This window comes from Hippichthys cyanospilos, chromosome 3 (genome assembly GCF_059441005.1).
Source record: "Hippichthys cyanospilos isolate Australia breed blue-spotted pipefish chromosome 3, RoL_Hcya_1.0, whole genome shotgun sequence".
Taxonomy (NCBI): domain Eukaryota; kingdom Metazoa; phylum Chordata; class Actinopteri; order Syngnathiformes; family Syngnathidae; genus Hippichthys; species Hippichthys cyanospilos.
The window spans coordinates 7735890-7761323 of record NC_142371.1 but is presented as its reverse complement, the minus strand read 5'-3'; the positions used below and the strand labels follow the sequence as shown (position 1 = coordinate 7761323).

The 25434-nt window shown below is 38.4% G+C and overlaps 1 protein-coding gene across 4 annotated transcripts in view; it reads right to left on the bottom strand.

Moving 5' to 3' along the window:
* Positions 1 to 25434, bottom strand: part of grik2 (glutamate receptor, ionotropic, kainate 2) — a 146726-nt gene that overhangs the window by 7571 nt on the left and 113721 nt on the right. For 3 of the 4 annotated variants that reach the window (XM_088409750.1, XM_088409749.1, XM_088409751.1), the window contains 4 exons: positions 24758 to 24975; positions 17397 to 17622; positions 9845 to 10095; positions 9580 to 9607 (listed from right to left, as the gene is read on the bottom strand). In XM_088409750.1, the coding sequence (XP_088265876.1) occupies positions 9580 to 9607; positions 9845 to 10095; positions 17397 to 17622; positions 24758 to 24975 (723 nt within the window). The remainder of the gene's footprint in view (positions 1 to 9579; positions 9608 to 9844; positions 10096 to 17396; positions 17623 to 24757; positions 24976 to 25434) is intronic. The other variant, XM_088409752.1, reaches the window with a different exon arrangement.

Below are 25434 nucleotides of genomic sequence, written 5' to 3'. Positions count from 1 at the left end.
TGACTTGATAATGGAAAGTAAAGTTGATTGGTTACATTAAATTAAAAGAAGCAACCAATAAGTTCGAGTCCGATAGTTGCACATGCACTTCATTCTTAACTGGTCAGTATGAAATGCTTGTCTTCGTTTGAATAGAATGACTGAAAACAACTAAATTGAGGCCGACATCCTCATATGTACATATGTACAGGTGGCGCTGAATACATTTAAATACTGCAGAATTTTTTGTTTATTTTAGTAGTTCAAATCATAAAGTGAAACTTATATAGTATGCATCATCTTTGGTTCTGACGAATGATCAAATGAAATAATTCTAATTGTTTCTTATGGAGCTTTTAACGATTGAGATTTTTGAAAGTTTTTTTATTGCCTGTGAGATCCAAATTATACATACTTTTAAAAATGAAGTCGCAAGATTCCCCTTTTTTCAATCAACCTACGGAAGTACAGTATTTTTTTGTTTTTATCGTATTTCCATTTATCGAGCTGTATCTCTGCATACTTTGCACATAGCTCCGTGCATACACAAATGCACCATGCGAGGTAATAAACACTGCTGATTACCTGAACCACACGGGCTTTGGTGGCTATTCATTTGCCTCCACCCCACCATCTGTAAAATTAAATGGCACTGCAGCGGTTTACTGGTAAAAGCTATGCAGGCTCCAGGCTTTGGAGTGCACTGGGCCCACTCTGCTCAGGCTCAGGGGACACATTGCCATCAAAGCTGCCTGCTGGTGGTATGTTGGATTGATAGCAGCAGCTTAGGGTCGTTGGATTACAGAGTTTTTATGATGCTCAACAATCAGCAATCGTGCCACAGCTTTGAGGAAGGGCCTGTTTGCACTATGGGGAATGGCAGAGATGGATTGGAATGCAGGAAATGGGAAGTGAAAAGCAAAAAGGTACATGTAGTGTATGGACAGGAATCATTACATCAACGATTAATACAGATTTGTTTTTCAGTCTAAGCTTTTTCTATCATGACCTTAAGGTGTAGGAGTATACCTATTCAGAAAATGTTTTTGTTCTTGCAGAAATGAACCCCGTTTATTGAGAGGTATACTGTACTTTCAAAAATGTGTATGTTCTACTACTTTTAACAGTTTGGTTACAATTTGGCATTTAGTCCAAACATTTTAGTTTAGTTTTGGCTTTTTAAACGTTTTGGTTTGTTCAGCACAAAAATAGATAAATAAATAAAAATCACACATATGATCCCAAATATGCTCCATGTGCACACATACTTTCTGTAAGAGACATAGGTGATGATGAAGTGTATATAAGCTTTTAAGTTGTTAGACACCAATGATGATGTGATCCAGATGAATGAGTTTTGTGCAGGCATACTGGGTCCAACTCCCTGTCAACAATGGAATGAATGAGAAAGTGGTAGTTGTAGCATAATACAGTAGCATCAAACAAACAGAGCTAACAACCAGATAGCGAGATAGATCATCTTTAGATTTTTCTCTGAAAACCTATTGTGCTATCTCATGGCAGTTGAGAAAATGTACTGTGATCTAGGGCTATCACTTTGGAAACTTTTAAAATTGATTATCCTTTTGATTATTCCATCAAGTACCCCTCCCCGATTTTTTATCAAATGAATCGACTATGGTTGAAACTTCGTCTTTCAGTTGAGTTGTATCACGTCAACATACTTGCTTGACACCAATTACTCTACTGTACTTAAGGACTGTCAATATCATTACTTATTTATTTTTTTAATAACCCTTATCCCTTAGTCCATGAAATATCGAGTAATACGCCTCCCACTTTTATGGTTATGTGGCATTTGTTAATATGTCACTATTGGGTCACTATTGGAAACAAATATCAAACTAAACCTGTAGACTTGGTGATTTACAAATGGGTGCAACATGCACGGAAATGGCAAATGTAGAAACACGTAATGTGAAAAGTGCCTCTGGCAAGAAGCAACAGACGGTCCCTTTGTTGCATTGCTCCTACATGTAAATGTCATACCTTTCCATCTTTTTCAAACAGTTTTACACACTCAAATGTGTTTCTTAAGGGGCTTTAACAGCATAACAAATTGGGACAAAAAGAACCACTAGTCATTATCTAATGAGCTGTGAAACCAGCTTTCACTGGCTATACATGTCTCATTGCCATATAGTAATATGTATAGACACAAATATTCTTTTCTTTGAAGAAAGTGTGGTTTCAATTAACTTGAAAAAATGTGTTAATGGTTTATATACTCGTAACTATATTGTATACCAACTAAAAGTGTTATAATATTTGCCCGTACTGGCAAAATCACTGTTCAATGTTGGCTTTGAAAGGCTCGATGAAACAAATTGCAGCAGAGGTAGTTGTAGTCAATCAATAATCACCAAAATGACAAGATTGCTTGAATTACAATATGGAGCATTGTCATGAACTGTCGCGTGGAGGCTAACATCGTCTCATCGTCTCCAATTTACATTTAGGGCACTGTACTTTCAACACACAAACACACCTTTAGATGCGCACATGTGTACATCCATAAGCATGCAAATGTGCATTTGTGCTTGTGCATTTGTGTGTGTGTGAGTATGTATATATGTGTGAAGGCATGCATGTTGCAAGTGTGTTAAGGGAGATAAGATGGGTTCCTCTCACACAGCCGTCTGGTGGTCCAAAAGCCAGGTTAGTCTGCGGCAGCCTCAGCAGCAAGCAAGAAGAGTGGAAAAAGCAACAAGAGGAGGACGAGGGAAAGAAGGAGTAGTGGGAGTAGAAAGGGAGGGAGATAATGGAGAGCAGGGCATGGTAGGAATGGAGTGGAGCAGGAAGTGGCTGGGGGAGAGGGAGGAAGGGGATATTCATGGTAATCTTGGAAATTTGACGGACTAGCATGGAGAAGACAATCGATTTAAAGTCAATGATGCATGTAAACAAAGCATAATGAGTCCCACTATAATAGATATAAAAGGGCGTGGGGTTATGTTTGGACATTAATTGTAGATTTTCCTTCATTTATCTTACATGTTATATGAGGAAAACTTTTTAATTGCTAATCTATACAATTGAACTACTGCAGCCTGCCAGAGACAGAAAACTATAGATTACAGATGAAGTTTCTGTTTTTCGATATTTTGCATACAATGTGTCAAACATTGTTGGAGGACTTTTACTGGTAATAAAATCCCAGTGATCCCCTACTATATTGCGGTTCACGTTTGGGGCTACCAGTCATCACAGGTTTTTAAAAAAATATTCATAAAAAAAAAACGTTCCATCTCCCATCATACCCTTTGAGCTAGACACCTCCAGCGGTGTGCAATGGCACCTCTTTGGCAAGGAATCTGTACGAGCTGGTGTGTAAGACATTCCATATATAGTAGAACTCCTATACAATTAAATTATGCTTGCAGCCAGAAATTTTTAACAACAGGGGACTTTTCACTCTTCCAAATCTATGTCTCCTATGTAAACATAAAAAAACGTGTTGTGCAATCTACAATCTGACTGAAGTAAAAAACAAAATCATACAACATTGAAAAAAAGAAAGAATAGTCCAAATCGACAATAAGCATTCATTTTCATATTTATATCAGTTTCTTGCATAATGTCTTTCACTTTGATTCATCCATCTTTCATCTTTATTACTTTTATCCTGTCTTCAGGTGTTAAGCTTGGTTTAAGCTTGACACGTCCGCGAGCTCCGCGTGTCAAAATGAGGTGATTTCGGCAACCATGCCCCGCCGTGCCGAGTCCACGCTGGCCATTTTTTTCTGCAACGTGTACCTTCCAGAATTACTGTATGAGCAGAGAAAATGGTGGACAAAATATTGCTTATGGATGTTCGCAGGTACAAGCACCTTTATGATTCGACTGAAAAAAAACTCCCGTGAAAAACAACTCCTGGTGAGCACCATGTCGGAAAGAGTCTGTTAAAAACGCTTGGAAGAATTTAGATGGTTTGAATCTCCTAGGATTCTCTACCTCTGTTAAAGAGTAGTGTTGTTTGTATGCTAAATACTCCATTTACTGCCACCTACAGTATGGGAGAATATCATCTAACTGCGGAGGAAAGCCACGCCGAGTATAAAGTGCTGGAAAATGCATGCCGGCGCGTCAATCATAAACCAAGCTAGACCCTTGCTGCAGGCTTGTTTTCCCTGTAGTGAATCCCAGTGGATAGGAAATGCAGAAAAAAAGAAAAAAAACCATTTTGTATTATGTAATGGGGATTTTTCGTTTTATGGGGAAGTAAGAAAGTGAGACCATCTTCAATGCATGGATTTTTTTCACATTGGGGGTATATTTACACTTGGAGGTTTTGTTGTAGAGGTGTTTTACTATACTATATGTTGGGCTTATAACATGAATGAGAAGGGACACTCCTTCTATCTTTAGGAGGAGGGACTTGTCCCGACTGTTTTTTGAGCCAATGCACTAAAAATTTTAAAGTTATATTCCCCTCCATATCCTGCAGATCCTGACCAGGTTCAAATACAGAGATGTCCAAAAACGCACTTAGCAGCAGGACACCCAAAGGCCACTATTCAATGATGAACTTTTTGATCATGTCTTCAGACTTGCCATCAGACATGCCTTAGATACTTAAATGAAGACGGGGGCAGAGCTGTCAATGGGGTATTGGGATTCTTGAAAGAAGTTGTTTGATGCTTCCACAAACAGTGTCAGACTTTTTTCTGCATTGTCAGCAGTAAGTCTGATTAGTTTCAATGGAGAACCAGGTACACGGCCCTTTATCACTGATTGTGTTCATATCCATGGGCCAACTTTCAAGGCACAGGTCAGGTTAGGTGGCCTTAATATGGTGTCTCTGCTTTTCGAAGATTATATAATTTGGCTTCGTAAAGCTTCTCACATGAGTGATTTGCATTTGACTTTGAAGTATTTGAGATCAAACTTGCCACATCTGAGACTATAATACTCATTGGGAAAAGGGACTGTCTGTGGAGAGACTTCTCAAGACTAAAATTAGGTCCTGCAGCAAGTGGTGGATTTCAAGTACAGTATCTAGCGGTCTTTTTCATGAGTGAGGGAGGTTATAGCGGTTCAAGTGTTCAGTTAGATATAGAATCTCTGAAACATTTGCTGATTTCCCCTTAGCTTCAGGCAGTATCATGAACATGGTTTAAGGTTTTATATGTTTTAGTTAACACATGGGGCAAAAAGAGCTCATCTGTAAAGAAATGGGCTGTGAAGATGGAGTGCCATGGATTGAGGCTCCCTGTATGTAAATCGGCAATTAGTTGGGGATGTCTGCTACTTGGCTACTATCATGGTGCTGTTGAGCAAGGCACCATATCAGACCTAAACCCATCACCACACTCCCCCTGTCACTTTGACAAGAAACATGAAAATTCAAAGTTATTTCAAAGCTAAAAGCTGTTTTCCTTGTCTCAATACTGGAACAAAAGTGGAACAAGCCTATATATTTATGCACTATAGTGCATAAATGCGTCTGGGTAGTAAAAATGTCATGAATATTTGATTCGTTTGTTTTTTGGTATGTTCGCCTCCTGGTATTGCCAACTGATATTACCAGTAACTTAAAAGATCAAATGTCCTAAACATATCAGGAGCTTGAAAAAAAAAGTTTTATCAGTCATAGTGCACACCTTTGCAATATCGAAGTATATGTGACTATGACACTTTGTAATGCGCTTTGGGCACTATATTGCGTAGATAAAACACAATACAAATGCACTCCATTTACCATCAGTCTATAAGAATGTGCAAGGTTCATCCCCAGTATTGAATGAGGAGATGCCATTCTTGCTTCTGTCTAATGTCATAGAACAAAAGTAATTATGAAATGCAAATTGGAGAACGTGCTATCAAGCATGTGGAAAACAACACTCAGCACCACATTTTTTTTCGACATGTGAGTTTCTCAATTTAAAAAAGAACTAATTCTGCAATTTGCAACTACGCAAAGCATATAATGAAAAGTTAAACATGTTTCTGTAAAAAAAAAACAAATTATATATATATATATATATATATATATATATATATATATATATATATATATATGACATATAAGCTAGGAAACATTTAGGAAACATTTAAGCAACAGACTCTATTGTGGCCTCTCCTGTGACCGCCATTTACTTATACTACTGTACTACTACTACTAATTGGAATATTTAATAGTGAAAGTTTGTTGTGATGATTATCTTGAATTTAGGGTTAAATAAAATGTGGAATTTATAAAAAATAAATAAATAAACATTAACCACAATGTGATACAGCATGTGTTTGCGGAAGGACAACGCTACGACTGTGACTAATTGCAATTCTAGGGGGACTGTTCCGTTGTATTGAATGCTGTATATTTAAGGCAGCAGAGGTTTCAATCAAAATTCCGGTTTCAAGAATTGCATTGAAGTGCCAAAAAACTCCTGAAAAGTTGTAACTTTTTCTCCCAAAAGATTCCAAATCTACTCATTTTTTTATTGATGTGTCTTTTTTGTTTGTTTGTTTTATTTTTGTTAACTTATCTAACCTCTTCAGTGATTTTACTGCTGTAAAACACCGGTAAAGACTAAACTGTTTAAACATGCTTTCATTTGATGTATTTTGGATTTTCCTACTTTAACATTTGTTCTACTTGAATGACAGATTTATACAGTATGCTATACGCATTTCAATTTGAAATGCTCACAAATAAATTAATCAATATTAAATCATTGTTAAAAAAAAAAACATTAATTTGTTGGCATTCGTAATAAACAATGTTTGAAAAAAAAATGGAATTTTCAATCATTAAAAATTAGAACTTGTATCATTGTATCGTCATTCGAACGCATAGGTGATGGACTCTAGTCCTCGAGGGCCGGTATCTTATGTTTTCTGATTTTCTCTGCCCCACACAAGCTCTGCAGGAGCTTGAAAATGATCCTAATCATTTGAATCAGGTGTGTTGGAAAGAAAACATGCAGGATGCCGGCCCTCGGGGATTGGAATTTGATACCTTTGTAATGAAAACTGTGATGACACTGGAGATTTTTTTTTCCATTACTGCCATCAAACTAAGCAAACCTTTTTGCATTTTACATCAATAAAGAAATATTTCTCCATTTTCTCTAATAAATGTGACATTTCATCATTTACAAAGACTTGTGTTATAGTCACTGACGATTAAGCTGGCTTAATTGCGTTTAGCTGTTGTTATTATACAAAAATAATTGCTGTTAATATCCTTTCCCTAATTTTTTGCCAATTTTAAAATTACATAGAGAGACGAATGAAATAGACGGAGGCTGCTCATGTGTTATTCACATGAACTAGTGTTACTTTTCGTCAAACATCCAAGTACATTCTCTTGACAAAAGTGTGTCTAAAACTGTTTTTTTTTTATTTAAGTAATAGAGTAATAAATAATATAGTAGTAATCATAGTGGATTTGAAAAGGAAGGAATAAGATCTGCGTGACTTTTGATATGGATCATGCATGATGAAAAGCTTAGTGAATGTGCCTGGTTTTAGTCTGTGGACTGAGTGTGTAGTTTAAGCACTTTCAACACTAATATGTTTCATTTTGTATTTTAAATATTTCTAGAGACCCAAATTTCAATGAAGTTGGGATGTTGTTCAAAATGCCAATTACATGGGAATTGTGATTTGTGAATCCTTTTCAACCTATATACGATTAACAACACCAAATAATCTTCAAACAGATGAATGTTATTGTTTTGTGAATACTATATTCTTTCTCTCTTTTTGTTGTTTGTAAGGACTGGAAAAGTTTAAAAAGGATACAAAAAGAACATAAAAAAAACTACCTAGATTGTTATCAAAGTAAAGTTGAAAAGCCATCATTTGTGATGGTTATTTATGTCGAAGTGTTAGTCCCCATCGAATGGGTAACTTGCACATCTATGTCAGCGCCATTAATGCTGAATGGTATCCACAGGTTTTGGAGCAAAAAAACGATGCCTTCCACGCGACATTTCTATCTGTTATGTTCCTACGTACTTCAGCAAGACAATGCCAAGCCATGTTTGGCATTGTGTCACAAAAGTCTGGCTTTTTGGATAAAAGACTGCAAGCACTAGACTGGACTGCCAGCAGTCCAGACCTGTAAGAGTGGAAGTACCAGAATGCCCTGCCTGCAGACCAGAATGATCGACCAATGAAAATGTGTGGAATCCCATGAAGCATAAAACAACAGGCACCCAAGACCTTTGGGTAACTGAATTTATACAGTTTGAATAAAGGTTGAAAAGGATTTACAAATAAGTGTACTATATTAAGATGTATGTATTTATTTATTTACCGCTTTTCCAGTAACACCAACACCACATAACACCGCTTGACCTTGCACCACACCACACCTTCTACTTTGCGTTCCTATTTTAATTTCCATTCCAAGAGATGCCGGGCAGAATGGGGACAGTATCAACTGATCTTAGTAACGCCTTGCAGTGAGCAGGGAAGCTGTGGTTGCAAAGTGGAGTTAAAGGTGTGACTCAACATGTGGGTGAACCAAATGTTTGACTCCACCCTCTAAATGTTTAACTCCACCCACCAGAAGGGGCCAAAATGAAAGCTGTAACAATGCTTTGCAGCATGAGGTTACGCCAGCGGATGGGGTTTTGCTAAGTTTCTGAGTGGCCAGTTTTGGTTTTTGAGGCTATTGTATGAATTGTCATTACATGATGCAGCAACTTGCAAAATATTATACAGCCAATAAAATGCACAGAACCTATGCACAGATGCACAAATGCACAGGATACAAGATACAGCCACCCGCCACATTAGCCACAATCACAACAAAAATATACTGTAATACATACAGGACGCAAATTGTGATTTACGTCAACATTAAACCGTTTCTACAATTTCATATGTACCATGGATGAAATTGTGTCATTGTGACTTCAAAAGCAGCACGCAAAGCTCGCCAACAGTGCTCGATCATTTGGCTGCCTTCTGAGTTAACTTCTTGTCCTGATGACACTGTCTTGATGACACTCCTGGGTCCAACCGGGGAAATCTCTAATTTAAGAGAATATGACCGAGCGAATGGTTTGCGTGGTCATGAAAACATTCTAGCCAAGCCTTCATCCGTTAGTACATACGGCATTGTCAGTACGGTTCACTACTGTTGTATAACACAATTACAGTATATTCATTGTATATGCTGGTTTCTTATGAATTTGGCGACATGCAGTGGGCAGCGATGTCTTGCTTGCTTAAAATCAGAAAACGGGGGTGCAGTGGAACAATTAGATGACTGGAACAACGCGCCCCGCTCTCGACCTCACATGGCCGAGATGGTTATAAAAAGCCATTCCCTTGCAAGCGCGTCTCCTTAAAAAAATACCGGTAAAATGGAAAAGCAAACATCCACTGACGAAGCGAGGCCGTTTAGCTGTGGAGTCGTGCTATTGGAATAGCGGCAATAGTGTCCCAGCTTCATTGGAATTGGAGTTTGCATATTTGTACTACATCATGTAAAGTGTGACAATCAAATTGTGTATTGTGACAGTTTAAGGTTTTGTAAAAGTTTCTTGAGTGTATCTTGAGGTCATTTGAGATGGTGGTTAAAGTCTAGCTTGGATCCATGGTGACAGCAGAATTCCTCACGTTTCTTATCTCGTTGTCGCCATTGGGCCTAAGTGAATAAATGCAAAGAAACCAATCCTTATCTTCCTGCATATGATAGATCACTAGTATGTTAATGTAGAAGAATAACAGAAGGTCATGTGTTATAAGTTCGCAAATTAGTGCAATTAGCATTATTCTCCATTTCATTTTGTTATCTATAGATACAACAAATCTGCCGTAAAAGTGATTCAAGGCACACTTGATAGTAAATTTTGCTCTTGATTCTGTTGAAGAAATGTCCTACCTTTTCATGTTCAGCGCTTTGTTTGGACTTGTAGACAAACTCTCCCACTGCCACAAACACGGAGAGGACCAGTCCAGCAGCTAAAACAATGAAGATCCCACCAATGTTCTGCACCCCGAGGGCACTGGCCTCTTTACTTTCCTCTTCAGGGCAGCCGTTTCCTCGCCACCACTTCTCCTTCATCATGTGCAGCTTGCCTTCCTCCTGGAGCTGCAAGATGGCAATAGTGATCTTGTCTCTGTATGGAGAGCCTGAAGAACCAGAATACAAGTTCAGACTGTGAAGAAACACTGACCATATCAGAGCATCACAATCATAGCTCTTTTTCAAACCTGAGGCAGGGAGATAGATGCAAACTTGCTAGACAAATTGACTCACATATTCTGGTTTGAAATCTCTTCAATCCTTCTTGCCAAGCTGCACATTTATAAAAAATGATAACACATCTCATTGCTCTTAGAGAGCAGCTATGACAACGAGGTTGAAAACAGCGGTAAAGTAGCTTCTGCCAAGATAACTGTGGATGGTTTCTCAATGGTTAATCTTATATAGAAATTCCGCAGTAGGATCTGTAATTAATTCCCTTTATTAACTGTCCCAAAAAGTAAAATGATATACATGAGGTAATGTGCTTGGAACACACCTGTCAGTATTAAATCCAAATAAATGTAAACTATTTTTGTCTTATCCTGACATTTTTTTTTGTTTTGTTTTTTGAACAGAAGCCTATGCAATGCAATGCAAATAATGACTGTTCATAATTCTGTGCACCTTCCGTAAAGGATGACGCTGCCACACATATGTAGTTGACACCAAACTGCTGAAAGGGTTAAAACATTAAAACATAACAAAACATTTTATTTTTCTTCATCATCTCCTCATCACTACCCACAGGTTTTTATCAAAGTATTAATTCAACCATTTATGCTACCACCAAGATAATACAACTATAGAAAATCACAACATGGTATGCTTATGTGATTGCCATTCTATCATAATGGTTTCAACTTGAGCTCTTTCATCGTTAAGGGGACAAATTTTTTTTCTGTCTGAGTGCAATTTATGAGAGTAAAATAATCCACCAGCTCTATTTTCCACTGTGCCTGTGTCCTGCATCTCCTGACCTTTTTACATCTAAACATAATGTAGTAGAGATCCAATACAGTTTCAAGAGTTTGACGATCCAAACTAATTGCCCATTTAAATGCCCAATTAAATCATGTTGGAAAAGGCTTGTGAGAGAAAAAAAAAAGTTAGACTCTTTCTTATGAAGTGCAGCATACACTGTATTTGAGGTTTGCGAGAAAGGTTTTAGGACCGCTGTTACAAGATGCATTTCAAACCCATTCAATTTAATTGCCCTAGAGCAGGGGTCACCAAAGTGGTGCCCACGGGCACTGGGTAGCCCCCGAGGGTCACATGAGTATCCTGCAGACCTTTCTGCAAATAGTTTACAATTGATAGAACATAGTGATTTTCTAGGAATTTTAGTAACAATCATGCATCTACGACATACACGTTACATATCACACTTGATTGAAATTTTTACTATAGATGTTCCTTAATTATTGTGAGAAATCAATAACATGATCAGGGTCTTCACATAAACAGGTAGTAGCCCTTTGTATTACTTAGTAGCAAAGAAGTAGCTCTCTAGTTTCAAAAAGGTCGGAAGCCAGTTATTTTTTCTCTGAATGAGTTTAGACAGAAATCCTTTGTTTCAGGTTGTCAAGCCCAGTACAGAGTGAATGATGATGAAAACAATGAGACCACACTTGCTCGGGAGATTTATCACTAGTGGATCTATACTAGAGATGGGCAACTGGCATGTGGCCTGTGACTACACTTTGAATGGCCCCTTGATTAACTAAAAAATATTCAATAGAATCACACACTTATTTAGTTATACAAACCAAAATTTATCCAAAACATACACTGATAAAATGTGCAACATTGTGGGCATTGCTGACAGCCACACTTTTGCATTACCTGGGAAGTGATTTTTCTTGCCTACAATCTTGAGATGACTTGTGGTAATGAGCAAATGCAATTAATAGCCACAATTAAAATCAATTTTTGCTACATTTATCCAGCTGAGAAAATGTTTCATCTATTCATCCCTCCCCAAGGACCTCTACTGTCTTATTCTTATTTTAGCGTGAATAGACAACATGTGTCCAAAAAATATAAGTGACGGCAAATATGAATTGCAATCATGGCATTGTTATTCATTGCCACCTTCACTATGACTTCATTTCATCCCTGGAGTGCAGAAAGGCGATGTGTGAACGAAAAAGAAAAAAAAAAGAAAATTGCTTCACCTAACAGCTTGACACTTTGATAGGTCTGCGGGATCCATCCATATATCCATCCATTATCTTCTGCTTTATCTGGGATCAGGTTGTGGGGCCAGCAGCCTCAGCAGAGAAGCCTGGACTTTCTTCTCCCCAGTCACTTCATCCAGTTTCTCCGGGAGGATCCAGAGGCGTTCCCAGCCTAGACTAGAGACATAGTCTCTCCAGCGTGTCCTGGGGATTCCTCCCGGCGATACATGTGCGGAACACCTCACCAGGGACGCGTCCAAGAGACATCCTAACCAGATGCCCGAACCACCTTAACTGTCTCCTCTCAATGCGGGGAGCAGTGGCTCGACACTAAGTCCCTCTGTGATGACCAAGCTTCTTACCCTATCTCTGAGGGACAGCCCGGACACCCAGCTGGAGCAACTAATTTTGGCTGCTCATATCTGGGATCTTGCTCCTTCGGTCACGACCCACAGCTACTAACCATAGATGAGGGCAAGAACATTGATCGACGGGTAGTGGGCCTCTCAACTCAGTTCTTTCTTTACCACAAGTGACCGGTACAGAGTCCGCATTACGGCTGACGGTGCACCGCCAAGCCTTTCGATCTCCCTTTCCATCCTAACCTCACTTGTGAACAAGTCCCCAAAATACTTGAACTCCTCCACTTGGGGCATATTATCACCGTCCTAAAGAGATCATTCCACAATTTTCCGACTGAGGATCATGGTCTCAGATTTGGAGGTGCTGATCTTCATCCCAGCCGCTTCACACTTGGCTGCAAACCACTCTTGTCAGAGTTGGAGGTCAACAGAAGCCAACAGCACCACATCATCCTCAAAAGGCCAAGATGCAATGCTTCGCATTGCCTTGGCGGAGTCCAACCCCCACTGGAAGCGGATTCGATTTACTGCCAGCACTGCTGACCAAATTCTGACAATGGTGGTACAAGGGCCGAACGGCCCGTATCAAATGGTTTGATACCTCGTACTGCTGAAGTATTATTTTGTTTTGGAAAGTACAAGACTTAAAACAAAAACTATGATATTCATCAAACTTTACAATAATTACAATATTGCAAAAGTCTCATTATTTAATTCATATTTAATGTCATAAAGTGTTAATATTAATAAGAAGAAACACCTTTTGACAATGTGGAATTTAAATTGTTAAACTTTGACTTTGACATTTGACAGATTCATTTTTTATAGCAGTGTAGAAGGGTACGCAGCATAGCGGATTTTTAATATAATTAAATTTTGTTCGAACTGCCAGACTTTTACAAACTTAGAAGTAAATGTAGAGTAGAACCCATACATTTGTGGTTTCACACTCATAAAGTCAACTACTATATTTAAAGATGTGTATGAGGAACTTATCTTGTGTTTTTCCATAGCAAACACACGTTACTTGCATTTTTTTAACTGACACCCTGCTCATTTGTGTTTTTTCCCCTCCACCTCTATTTCTGGCTTGATAATTATAATGAGCGGCAATTACTTAGATTTTCACAATTCACAGTTGGGTTTGGTCCCTATCCCACACAAACAGCAGGGGTCTACTGCATGTTGTGTTTCATCCGACCTCGTATCACAATTCTGCCCCTCCTGATTCCAATGCAAGAACCACCCATGCATCTGGAAAGGTAGAAGACATTTCTCCACAAAATGCCATCATTTCAATGTGCTCTCTGTCGGTCTTCTCACTATCACCTGCTCAGATGGTTTGCTAATAAGTGGTTCAGTACATGTGTGTGTCTGTGTGTGTGTGTGTGGGGGGGGGGGGGGGGGGGGGGGGCTGTAGATGTGATAAGATATCTGATCTGTTGGGCACAAGTTGAGAGTAGGAATGCCTGCTTAAAATCCACCCTCTTTCCTAATGTTAATACAAAAAATGATTTTTCCAGGACCATTCCGACAAAGGTCTGCATAAATTCGGTGTATTCCCAGGTGTCTCCATCAGTGGCTGTGCTAGCAATGCCAGTCAGCAGAGAATGTCTGCAGGAGACAGGTAGGGATGCTGTGGCTGAAGTCTGCTGTGTACAGGGCAAACAAGAAATGAGCCATGAAGGTGGTCAGTTGATGAGGGAGTCAATAATCCAAGCTGTTGGGTGTTTATGTGATAGGCCCATACTGCACATTTTAGTTTGTCTAAGCAAATTTGATTCCATTGTGTTGAGACCACTTGTGAAATGTTATCCTGAGAATGTTTCCCACCTTCTTTTTGTGGTCCAAAGGTGTGTGGAGAGAGATGATGGCATCCTCGATGCAAATGCCAGGCTGATAGACAAACTGAATCGGGTGAATTAGGGGGCTCAGTTGGCAGTGCAGGTGGACAAGGAGCATATTCTTCAGTCTAAATCAGATGAGTGGTTTGCACCATCGGCCAAGTGTTGTTGAGCTCCTTAAATTGCAGGGTACGGAAATCAAGTAGAGGTACTATTGACGTTTTAAGTAGGTGTAGAATTCTAACCATCTCTAGGCTAAGGCTGAACATGTGCCATACAAGTTAACACAGCTAGTGCACATTGTGCACGCACCAGCGCTAAGTTGTCAGACAAATAATTAGATTTTCCCGTGACAAGCGAGTCTGTTTCATATTCCAGAGAGTGGTAAAAAGAGTCCTGTGGGACTACCGAAAGAAAAAATAAAAACACGCGTATGAATAACGCAGAAGATGAATTAAAAATATATTGAAGCGACTTGTCAATAATGGGAAAACAATGACGACTAATTTGCATAATCAATGTTGTGGACAACGTCAACTGTTCGTGACAACGTTACAAAACCCTGATTTCCTTCTTTGACACTTCCATCATTTTGTTTCATGCTGAAACGGGGTCAAAAAAAAGCTCTGGTTTAATCAACAGAATAGTTTTATAGCAAACATTCAAATATGATAGCTTAAACGAAAAATGACGATACAGCTGATGCATAGTTTTCAGATTTTAATTTTGTGATTATCGTATAATCAATCCAGGTAAAACACAAGGTAACAAATTATCCATTAGACAACTGAGGAAGTTATCAAGGAGACTGACAGCAGTAGCTCTACAAAGGCCCATGAACTCATGCAGTTTGACACCAAAGCTGTTCAAGTCAATGAGATATATGCTAAATGGTCTGGCTTCATGGGAATACAGTCTGCAGATGGCGAAGGCTACTTAAAGGGTAGGATTAGCAATTTAAATACCTTGTTCTTTCTGCATGTGAACGAGCCACCAGGGAGTATTGATGCTAGCACCTTTTCTTTCTACATCACATATGCTAGCCCTTATGGAAACGGCAGCCTTCATTCACTTTGCTCACACTCTCTCACCTGTGCAAAGCTTTCATTCTATGACGCATATTTTAAGCTACGCTGTTATACATAGGTTTTTTTTTTTTACATTATTTTTCAACATATTAGTGTAATTAAAAGGTGTATTATGTTACTAACTGTTAATGCTCGGTGTTGGACTTTCTAGCATACATCTTTTCCAAACATTTCTGGTCAACTGAATTGTTGTTTGAGCCGCCTTCTATTTTTCCTGAAGTCCACCACCATCTCCTTGGTCTCTTTCACATTGATGCATGGTTGTTACCTTTGAACTGGTTCACCAAATGTTCTAACTGGTCAATATATGTTCTACTCCTCTTGGACTAATCAGAGCTTGGGATGTGCCCCGCTACTCAAAGCAGACGATGAATTGGTAGAAGGGAGGGAGGGATCTTTTGAGCATTAGTCATACTTGGTGTATTTTGTGATGCCTTTCTATTTGCATCAAGGGTCCTAGAGACAAATTAGCCCTGGATTTTCTGAAAATTGTAGTATTTGACCTCCTGATCCTGAGACTTCAGCTGTGGTTTCACCGCAGCAATCATCCAAAGCTTTTGGTAAATGGTGAAGATTTTGGAGGGGAAGACATCCTCAGGTATATTTTAAAATGAAATCCAGGAAGAAAACATTTAATTCTTCCAGCTCCAGTTCTCCTTTCTAAGTAGCTGCTTCCCTCAAAATTTGCCAGTTTGTGCATTGAAAGCACATTCATGTTCTTGTACACAAAGTTTAGAATGGTAACACCAAGCAGTTGTATGGCAAGATGCTGATAAAATATTGGGTGAATGTCTGTCAAATCTACGTGGTTAAAATCCCTTGCAACCATGTAAATGCCTTTTGGCACGGCTTATAGGGAATGTACTATATGGTGTTAGTGCATCAACCCTGAGAAGCATATAAACAAGGATCATAAACACAGACGGCATCCAACATTCAAATGCTCTGTTGCCCTAGAGCAGTCGCTTCCTATACAGTAAGGTCAACTGTGCACCAGTCCTTACACCAGTCCACCCCCATGTATCTTCTTCGAATGTGAATTGACAATTGGCTCAAAACAGCTGGAGTCCATCAATCTCGAATGGTGAGTCGAGGAGATAATATTTTAGCTATCATGGAATGTTTCCTCATTTTATTGGCAACATAACCCCACAAGACATCTATTTTATTGTCTGGGCTTGTGTGAGATGGGTTTGGTGGCTTGGTTTTGGTTTCACATTAGCTAAACCGGTCAAGTTGCTCGTTTGCCTTGCACTTGTTTATGGGAGCAGCACTTCCTTTTGATTGTCCGTGGTGGTAAGGAGCTACAGTCTACTAAGGGAACTTTTTTTTAAAAGCTAAATGGTATGGTTGTCCATGATCTTTCTATATATTGGTACGTGCCTTATTGGCATTGAGAATCAGTTTTGAAGATACTGTAAAGAGGCTTAATCCTGGGAGCTCTACAAAGTGCTGCACCACCATCTTTGTTTAACATCTTTGTGATGAGGGGTTTTTATTTTCATTTTGACAGCCACAGGCAAGAAATGAAGCTCACCAAGAAATTACTTTAAAGTGCATCCACCACTACTGTAAAACACTTAGAAGGAACTGTAGGTCAGCACTATTGTTCCTCTTGTGTTAAACATTACACTGGGCAACATAAATTGTCTTAAGGTATACTTGTGAGAGTGTCTGCTTGTTCGTCTCTGGATGCCCTGCGAGTGGCTGGAAATCAGTTCAAGGTGTACCCTGTCTGCTGCTCGAAGACAGCTGGGATAGGGTCCAGTATGCCCTCGACCCTTGTGATAATAAGCTGTTAAGATGGTTGCATGGTTGTATTCAGCGAAACACAGAAAATTACAATCGCATTGAAACATCACAAGTAATATGTATGGAATAAAATAACTTTAAATAATGCAAACAATGTTTAGTCAACAATGCAGCCTACATACCAATTGGAGTGCCAACCCCATAGGCTTGTGAATCAATAAGGCCTCCAATTTGGGTGAGGTTGCAGTTGCGTTGCGTGGCAAACTCGATGCTTGTCGACTCCATGAGGAAAGCATAATCTGAGGTGAGTACTCTGTGAATGCCTTCCTCAACATTCTTTACCATTACAGAATGCCGCCGACTGCTCATAAATTCCCACATTTTGTCATAAGTGGAGATCTTGGTTTTCTGCGAGGAGACAAAATTACATTGTGAAAATAAACAGGCAATTCTTTAAATCGAGATTTATAGTGAATGAACCATATTTAGTCATTAATGTGAGAACAAACAAACTATCTCAAATATTATTGGCATAAATGCTTTGATTCTCTACCATTGATGAGTATACAGTCATCCCTCATTTTTCGCTGTTGATGGGGACCGAAATCCCCCTGTGATAAGTGGAAAAACCCCCAACCGAACTAGTCGGTAGGTATAACAGTCTCTTTGGGGCACATACTTTAGTTTTCTTTTTCAACACAAAAGCAGAGTGCTTTTCAATGAGGCTCCAAACGGCCAACTCACACTGGAGCGCTGAGCGCGCCACCCCTCCCCCTGCCACTTTTAACATGCCAGGTCTCACTATGTTAATTCTGCCTACATACACCCCTCCCCCATTTTTGCATTAAAGTCATCCCTGTTGTATCTTAGCACACCCACCCTTCCCCACATGTAGGTAAGTTCAGCTCGTTTGTCAGACAGAAAGCCACAGTGGTGCGGCCATACTAATCTGCTTTTTGCCTTATGTCCTTATATAGTGCCAGATGTAAAAAAAAGCAGTGGTTTAGTTTTAAGTAAAAGTGCCTTCTTTCTTACAAGATTTTGTATTAGGCCTGTTAAACTGGTTCAGACTCAATGTTAAGATTGAGTATGGGAGTTCTGCAGTTCATTAAGCACTGCTGTGTGGTGACCGCGATGCACCGAGGGTGCGATAGGAAAGGCACGCAGTAACGAGGGATCACTGTAATTGCCGATTGTGATTTTCAATGAGTGCGGGTGGTGGTGCTTCTGATGTAGCAAAGTTGGAAGCTACTACTGCTTTACATGGACCAATGTGACTGGTGTCACATTTAAAGATGAAGTCAGCACAATTTGTGGGACCACAAGGATAAATACAGTACCTGCAGTTTGTACAACCTACCTTTGTTTGACTGCAAATTATAAAATAATGGAAAAAAAGGCAGAATCAAGTGTGTAATTCATGGTGACATGAAAGAGTCTGCCTTTGTATTTTCTATATTCAGCACAAATATAATAATTGAATAAAATATCCCGTGGATCTTGAACATGTCAAAATGCTCTAAAATGGTTGGCAGTGAATATGTTTACAGGAAGTTTGGGCCTACAATTACAGTAATTCAATCAGATCTTCAAGCCCTTTGACTATATACAGTATGTCTTCTAGTGAAGACCAGTTTGACTCAGATGGTAGAGTGGTTGTCTCAACGGCATGCAGCCCAACTACATTTGAGCTAGATATTAAATGTTCCTGATGTCATTAGCAGGTGAAAGAGATGACTTTGAGTACCTTGACGGTAGAATTGTGCAATATAAGACAGCCCGTGTATTATAGAATATGTAGAGTAGCTCCTAGGAAGGCGTGAAAATTGTTTTCACCGACGGGATACTACGTATATATTGAATGAATTTTGTTCTGCCCCTGTCATTGACAGTCAAGAGCAGCACCATTCTGGGTAAAAGCTGTGTGCTTCAAATTGTATATCTGCTATCTCATAGAATGAATACAAGGGAATTGTACTTTCTTGAGAAGATTTGAAAGCAGTTTTGAACCCATTTGAAACCTAATTAAGTCACATCTTCAAGGTCCCGCCCGCCATTATTGTGCGTAATGACTTTTTGTGGCTGGTCGATATTTTAGATCAACTGGGTGATTTGTGGAGTGCCTATCAGAATCTTTTGGAGTCACCCTTGACAAATCAGGCGATTGAGCATGCAAGCCTCTGACTGCTGATAAGAAGAACGCAGTGGCCAGGAATACATGGACAGAAAGATAACTCCTATATTCCACAACAGGCGGACAGCAGCGGTGCATCACTACATACGTATAACCAAACACTACAACAGATTTGCTGAAAAAGGAAGATAACCAAACTCCAAATTCAACAGAATACACGCGATTCTGACCTGAGACAAAACTAATTGAAAAACTTACATTGAAAAACAACAACATATTTATCTATATGATCGTTTAATTGCATATTGATAAATTATGTCTAATTATAATTAAAATGTCTTATCAACTGTCTGGTAAATTTCTTGTTGCTGCTTTAAAAGTTAATCAACATGTTATGATTGGGTGTAGGCTCTTACTCTACCCTACTCATATTTTTCTTCCTTTAGAGCTAATTACGTGGGTCATGTTTATCGAAAAAAACAGATGGTATAACCTTTGAATTTCCAGCGTTTGTACTTAAATGTACTCTATCCATTGTAACAGTAAAAATTGTATTTTTTCTTTAAATAATATCTTTATTGTTTTTATGTACAGTTAGAACATTTAAAAACATTTCATCGCTTGTCGCCTGAAAATGACATCACATGTAGTCAAAACTCAGGTAACAACCAATCACGGCTCACCTTGTGTCACATGACCAAACCCAGAAAAGGAGAGCAGTGAACTGCAAGGACTTGAACAGGAAAATAAGGTGCTATAGTATCGCATTCTTTGGAAGCTGGGCGTCACCCATGTAGTGACATAAGTTTAAAAATAAGTCACGAAGAAGTAGTCATGACACCATGTTAAATATATTGGCGCTACGTGCAAACAGCTGAGCAAACATTCAGTTTCAAACAATGGGTTGAAAGCTAACTTTAAATGAACATTTGCAACAGGTTATATAATATAGTATTCATTTGGGGGGTGGGGGTGTTCTCTCTTTCTTTTTTTCTCTCTTAATAATAGCTACTTCATATAATTACTCTGGCACTGGGCAAGTTATTCCTGCGTGCATGTACCTATACTTACTGCCTTTTTAGACTGTGTTGTATCATCACAGATGGACAGTCCATCAGTCCCAACAAACTACCCACCTCTGCATTTTATATCATATGTTTAGCAATCGTAATGTTCTGTATTTTTTAAGAATGAGCAAAACGAAAGACTTCAGCAAGTAGCATACTGTTGTAAGTGTATTCTAAAAATGCATTTTATAGAAATTTGATTTATATATGGTCGATAGAATAGTTTATTTGTAGTTGTTTATAATCACATATCCTTGAGTAAATGGTAGTAATGCAGTTTAGTACATTCAGCATATGGGTCTATGCAGCCTTGATTTGTGTGCATCGGCACACACTGGTCCTTGTCGTCAAGATTCTGTTCACTGCTTGTCAAAGTCCTTTGCATATTTTTCAAAGGCCCTTAATCAAAAGAATCTAGAGAGTGGAGGGAGATCGTGCATGCTTTTTGTCTGCACAAATAACAGCATTTTTTCTTTTATACAGCCTTCTCTCGTGGCACCTTGTGCAGACACTGTTTATGAGGGAAGATGCTAAACCAAATGGCTATGAAAGGAAAAACAATTCTGCATTGGAAGTGCAGTATATACAATCACATTTATTATTATTTATAGAGCCTTGAATACTCAACCAGAAGTACGGACCAGAAGAGCCGCAGATCAGGTTTGAAAATACAATGCTGAAATGCAATTTTGTATTTTTTTTTTTTTTCCCCCACTGAGGCATATTTTACCTGAAGTGAAAAAACTACACCCTGAGAAATATACAGTATATATATTTATATATGTGTGTGTGTGTGTGTGTGTGTGTGTGACACGCAGTTGGATGTTAACAGCTTTTACTGCAAGTGAAAATTCCTTGAGGGATCCTCTTTTAAATGTATATTTTAATTCAATGAAAGTTTTATTTTAATTTGGTGTCTGAGAAATTGCTGTGAACTACACATAGAACTCTAAAATGTTCAATATAATGGATACATTGCATTTTGTTCTCTGTTGCTATTTTCTAAATACCATATAATCATGTATATCTATAAACTACATATGCATTATATGTTACAAAATCTTATTCGATATAGGTGTAGCTAGTGCCAAATCCCATGGATGTATTAACTGATTTGCACATGATTTTGTTTAAATTGTTCTAATTATTCCATAATTATATATTCCAAATGCATTTTAATTACTACTATAATCAATGACCTTTCAGGACTGCTGAAATAACAATGAAAAAATATGAAAATTTGAAGGTAACACTTGTGGTTCTTGAAGATAGGCATTGGACAGATCCTATAAACGGGTAAAATGCACTAGTCATCGGTGCATAAGTTCATTATAAAAAATGTAATATGAAAGTAATGTAATGAATTATGTAACAAAACAGGCCTTAAGCTTTGCGGCACTGTTTAATTCAACATTCTTAAAAATTAATTCACATACATTAATTGATATATCACCAGCCTTTATTTATATTCCACACCGACAGACCACTAATGTATTATGATTTTTTGTCATCATCTTTTTTTGTTACTCTTCTCCCTCCGGTATCACGGCCGGCATCTCCATGAGTTTTCCCTGATTTAATAACCACACTGTTTTCCAATTATTTTGTGGCATTTGTAAAGACTGAATTTGGTTTGGAGAAATGACCAACTAAAAGAGATCTGTTTTACACATTGACCGGTATCTCCCAATTATACGCACAAAGTAAAACTCCAGCTCACCCTTTAACAAGATGTGATTTTATTAGCTAACAAGCCAGCCTCTACAGCAGTGGGTGTTTGCTATTAAATTATTCAGTGTTGTTGTAGCAGAAGTCCACAGGGAGTTCTGCTCGGGAGACGAGTGAAACGCTTCTATGCTTCAGAGACTATCCCAAGCAGACATTTACATAATTAGCCACCATTATACTATTTTCCAGCACGAGTCGGTAATTACCTAAACAGTATTTTGTAAATGTTATTCCTGGATGTGAATTGTGATGTTGGTGCATATTATGTGTGTGCACTGCCACTACAGTATAAACATCATTATAACTAGATGCTTTTAACACCTTGATAAGTGCATTAAGGGCAGCTATCTTCTGCATTTGTCTGGCTTCATTCATGATCAACCGGGGATTAACACCGCACATAAAATAAATAAATAAAATGTTTTATCACCTTTTCATTTTGTATTCATTTTGTATTATTATTTGTATTGATTCATGTAAATATCTTTATAAATGTGAAGATTAATTGTGGTTGACTCATTGCAACAGGTTAAAATAATCTCAGGCAAATAGTATCCATCCAAATTGACTACTGTTGTTTTGTTATGCCATACATCTAATAAAGTAGAGTATTTACGTGTATATCAAATTTCAATCCGATTTTTTTTTTTACCATGAATTCCGTTCTAGGATGTGACACTTCAAATCATGGAACTAAGGTGATGTCTAAAAAAGACAGTAAAATGCTCTGTATACATTCCACTCCCAAAGAATTGGACAGCAAGATCAATTTTGTTATTTTAGCTGTCAAAGTGAAAACCTTCAAATCGGATATTTAGAGAAAAGAAAGAGACAAGATCAACAGGGTTTTACTTCCAGGTATTAGCATTTATGTTTCATACACAACGTTGCGTTCTTTTTATCAAAACATGCATTTTTACCTGATCACTCATATTAGTGGCAGTGAATTACAGCATATTTAGTTCCAAAACATTTTTTGTTTGTTTCTTTTTTAATGTTACTTCCTAATGTTGAGTCACCGAGAAGCTCTATGCGCTTCCTGTTCAGGATGACCTCAGCACTAGTCTCTTCATGATTTTCTTGAGTAATTACAAACAGAATCTTTCAAAACCAAGAAGACAAAATCTCTTTGTCATTGTTAAAGTACGATTATGGCTTCTTGTTAGGGTTGGGCTAAAAAACCAATTCTACAAGATGAGGTGTCACCGGAGATTGAGTCCATCAAAACGAGACATGATGAGGTTCTTACAAAAATTATGATATTAAATAATGCCTTTTTGAGTTTTCTTACTGAGCAGACAACAAGAACTGTAAACGTAAAAGAAGAGTCAAGGCCATTTCACAGCTGGAGCTGAGACCTTTCCTCTGACTGAATAGTATAACAAAATGCATACAGCTTGTGTTGGCTGCTGTGTTTTCAAATAAACCTATGCAATTTATCCATAAATGGCCAACGTTTATATTTTTATGATAATCAACTTTTTTTTTTTACTTAATTGTGAGATTTTACACAACTCTTACCTTAAACTTTAGTCGAGAGTGGTGGCAGACCCACAGAACATATATTTGAGTTTGTTCAAAAGGGATCAGTAGGAAGTGCAACCATCAGGCTACGAGCATCAAAGTGTGCTGAGTCATTTACGTCCGGTAAACTGCCTTTAAAAACTAATCAAATCGCTCTAGCCACTTGAGCGTTGCTAGAGGGTGGCTATTATGCCTGAGGCTGCACTAAATTTCTGTGTATTTTTAGTGCCCTGAAATGGCAATTGAATTTGTTTTCAGAACATTGTTGTGTTGTTTATATATCAAGAGTCACTACTTGCGACTCTTCCATGAGCAACAGTTTGTGCAATTCCAGTTTATTGCTGCCATGACATGCTTCCAGAAACAACTTCAAAATAAAATAATTCCAAGGCATTTGTGCCCATTTAATATATTGTACAATAAGGTTTATTAAGAAATGTGGTCAGAATATTTGACAGCCGTGCAGCAGTAATGCAGCCATGTACCCCCCACAAATAAGTAAACAAACAAATAAATAAATAAAAAAGCAGGTCATCCTGTGCAGGGACAAGGGATTTTGTAGAGCCCTATTCGCTAAGATCGTTGAATGCAATCTCTTCCCATCCCTGCTTTTTTTTTTGTTTTTTGTCATGCAACTCTCGACACCCTGTTTCAGTGCTTCCAAGTACCTACTCAATCTCTATGCATTGCATGCTGTCTACTCAATGAACAATTACATCAGCCATCACCTGCAGTGCTCAAGCAAGTAAAATGGTATCAAAATATATTGCCAGTTTACTGACTCTCAAGTACACATATCGCAGTGTTAAACTGCAATGTTAATAATATTTTTCATAGTTATCATGCATCAAGACTATTTAGCACATTGCATAAAGTGATAACAAGAATCACAACCAAGCTGAGTGACCTTGGTGCATGGACTACACATGTTTACGTACGCCACGTCAAAAAACTTTGACAAACTTTGTTAGCATTTTTTTTGGTTCTTTTTGTCCTGAAATATAAAATGGCATTGGCCACGAGCCAGTTGAGAAACCTTTGCCCATAGAGAATGTAACTAAATATACTGTACAAAATGGATATCACTGACCTTGAAGAAAGTCATAGTAGCACCATCCTCTACCACTCCATACTCTATCTTGGTTTGCTTGGCCAGGTCATCAGCAGAGTCAATAGGCGACTCCATTCTCTCTACAGTGAGGAAGGCTGCAAGGTTTGCCGTGTAGGAGGAAATGATGATGAGAGTAAAAAACCACCAAATTCCTCCTACAATTCTGGTGGAGAGTGCTTTCGGCATGAGCTCAGATCCTGAGTGAGAGGAGCAAAGGAAGGCCATGAGACCTAGATGTGCAGTAGATGAGAGAGAGGGGCAGCATCCTGGACGGCGGAGGCCAGGCTGACTCGCACCTGCTCCCAGGCTCAAACTCCGACACAAAGACACTCTCAAACATATATAATTTTGTTACAGCATAATTCATAATATTTGTATGTAGCTGCATGATTGATCGCATTTTTGAACGATTGAACACTCCACCATGTATACCTGTGACACACAATATGTGCAGTTTCTAGTTAAACTTACACGTCTGCCATATGTGTGGGAGTGACATTGCTAAGTTCAAAAGAGAATCGCCTGAGTTCTATGTAAGCTGTTTTACTCAAACAGCCTTAAGTAATTGAAAACTGGGATTTCGGACATTCCATGGCTGATAAAAAGCTATAAAAACGGGCGGTTAAGAACTGTGTGCGCCACTCCCTCATTGAGAA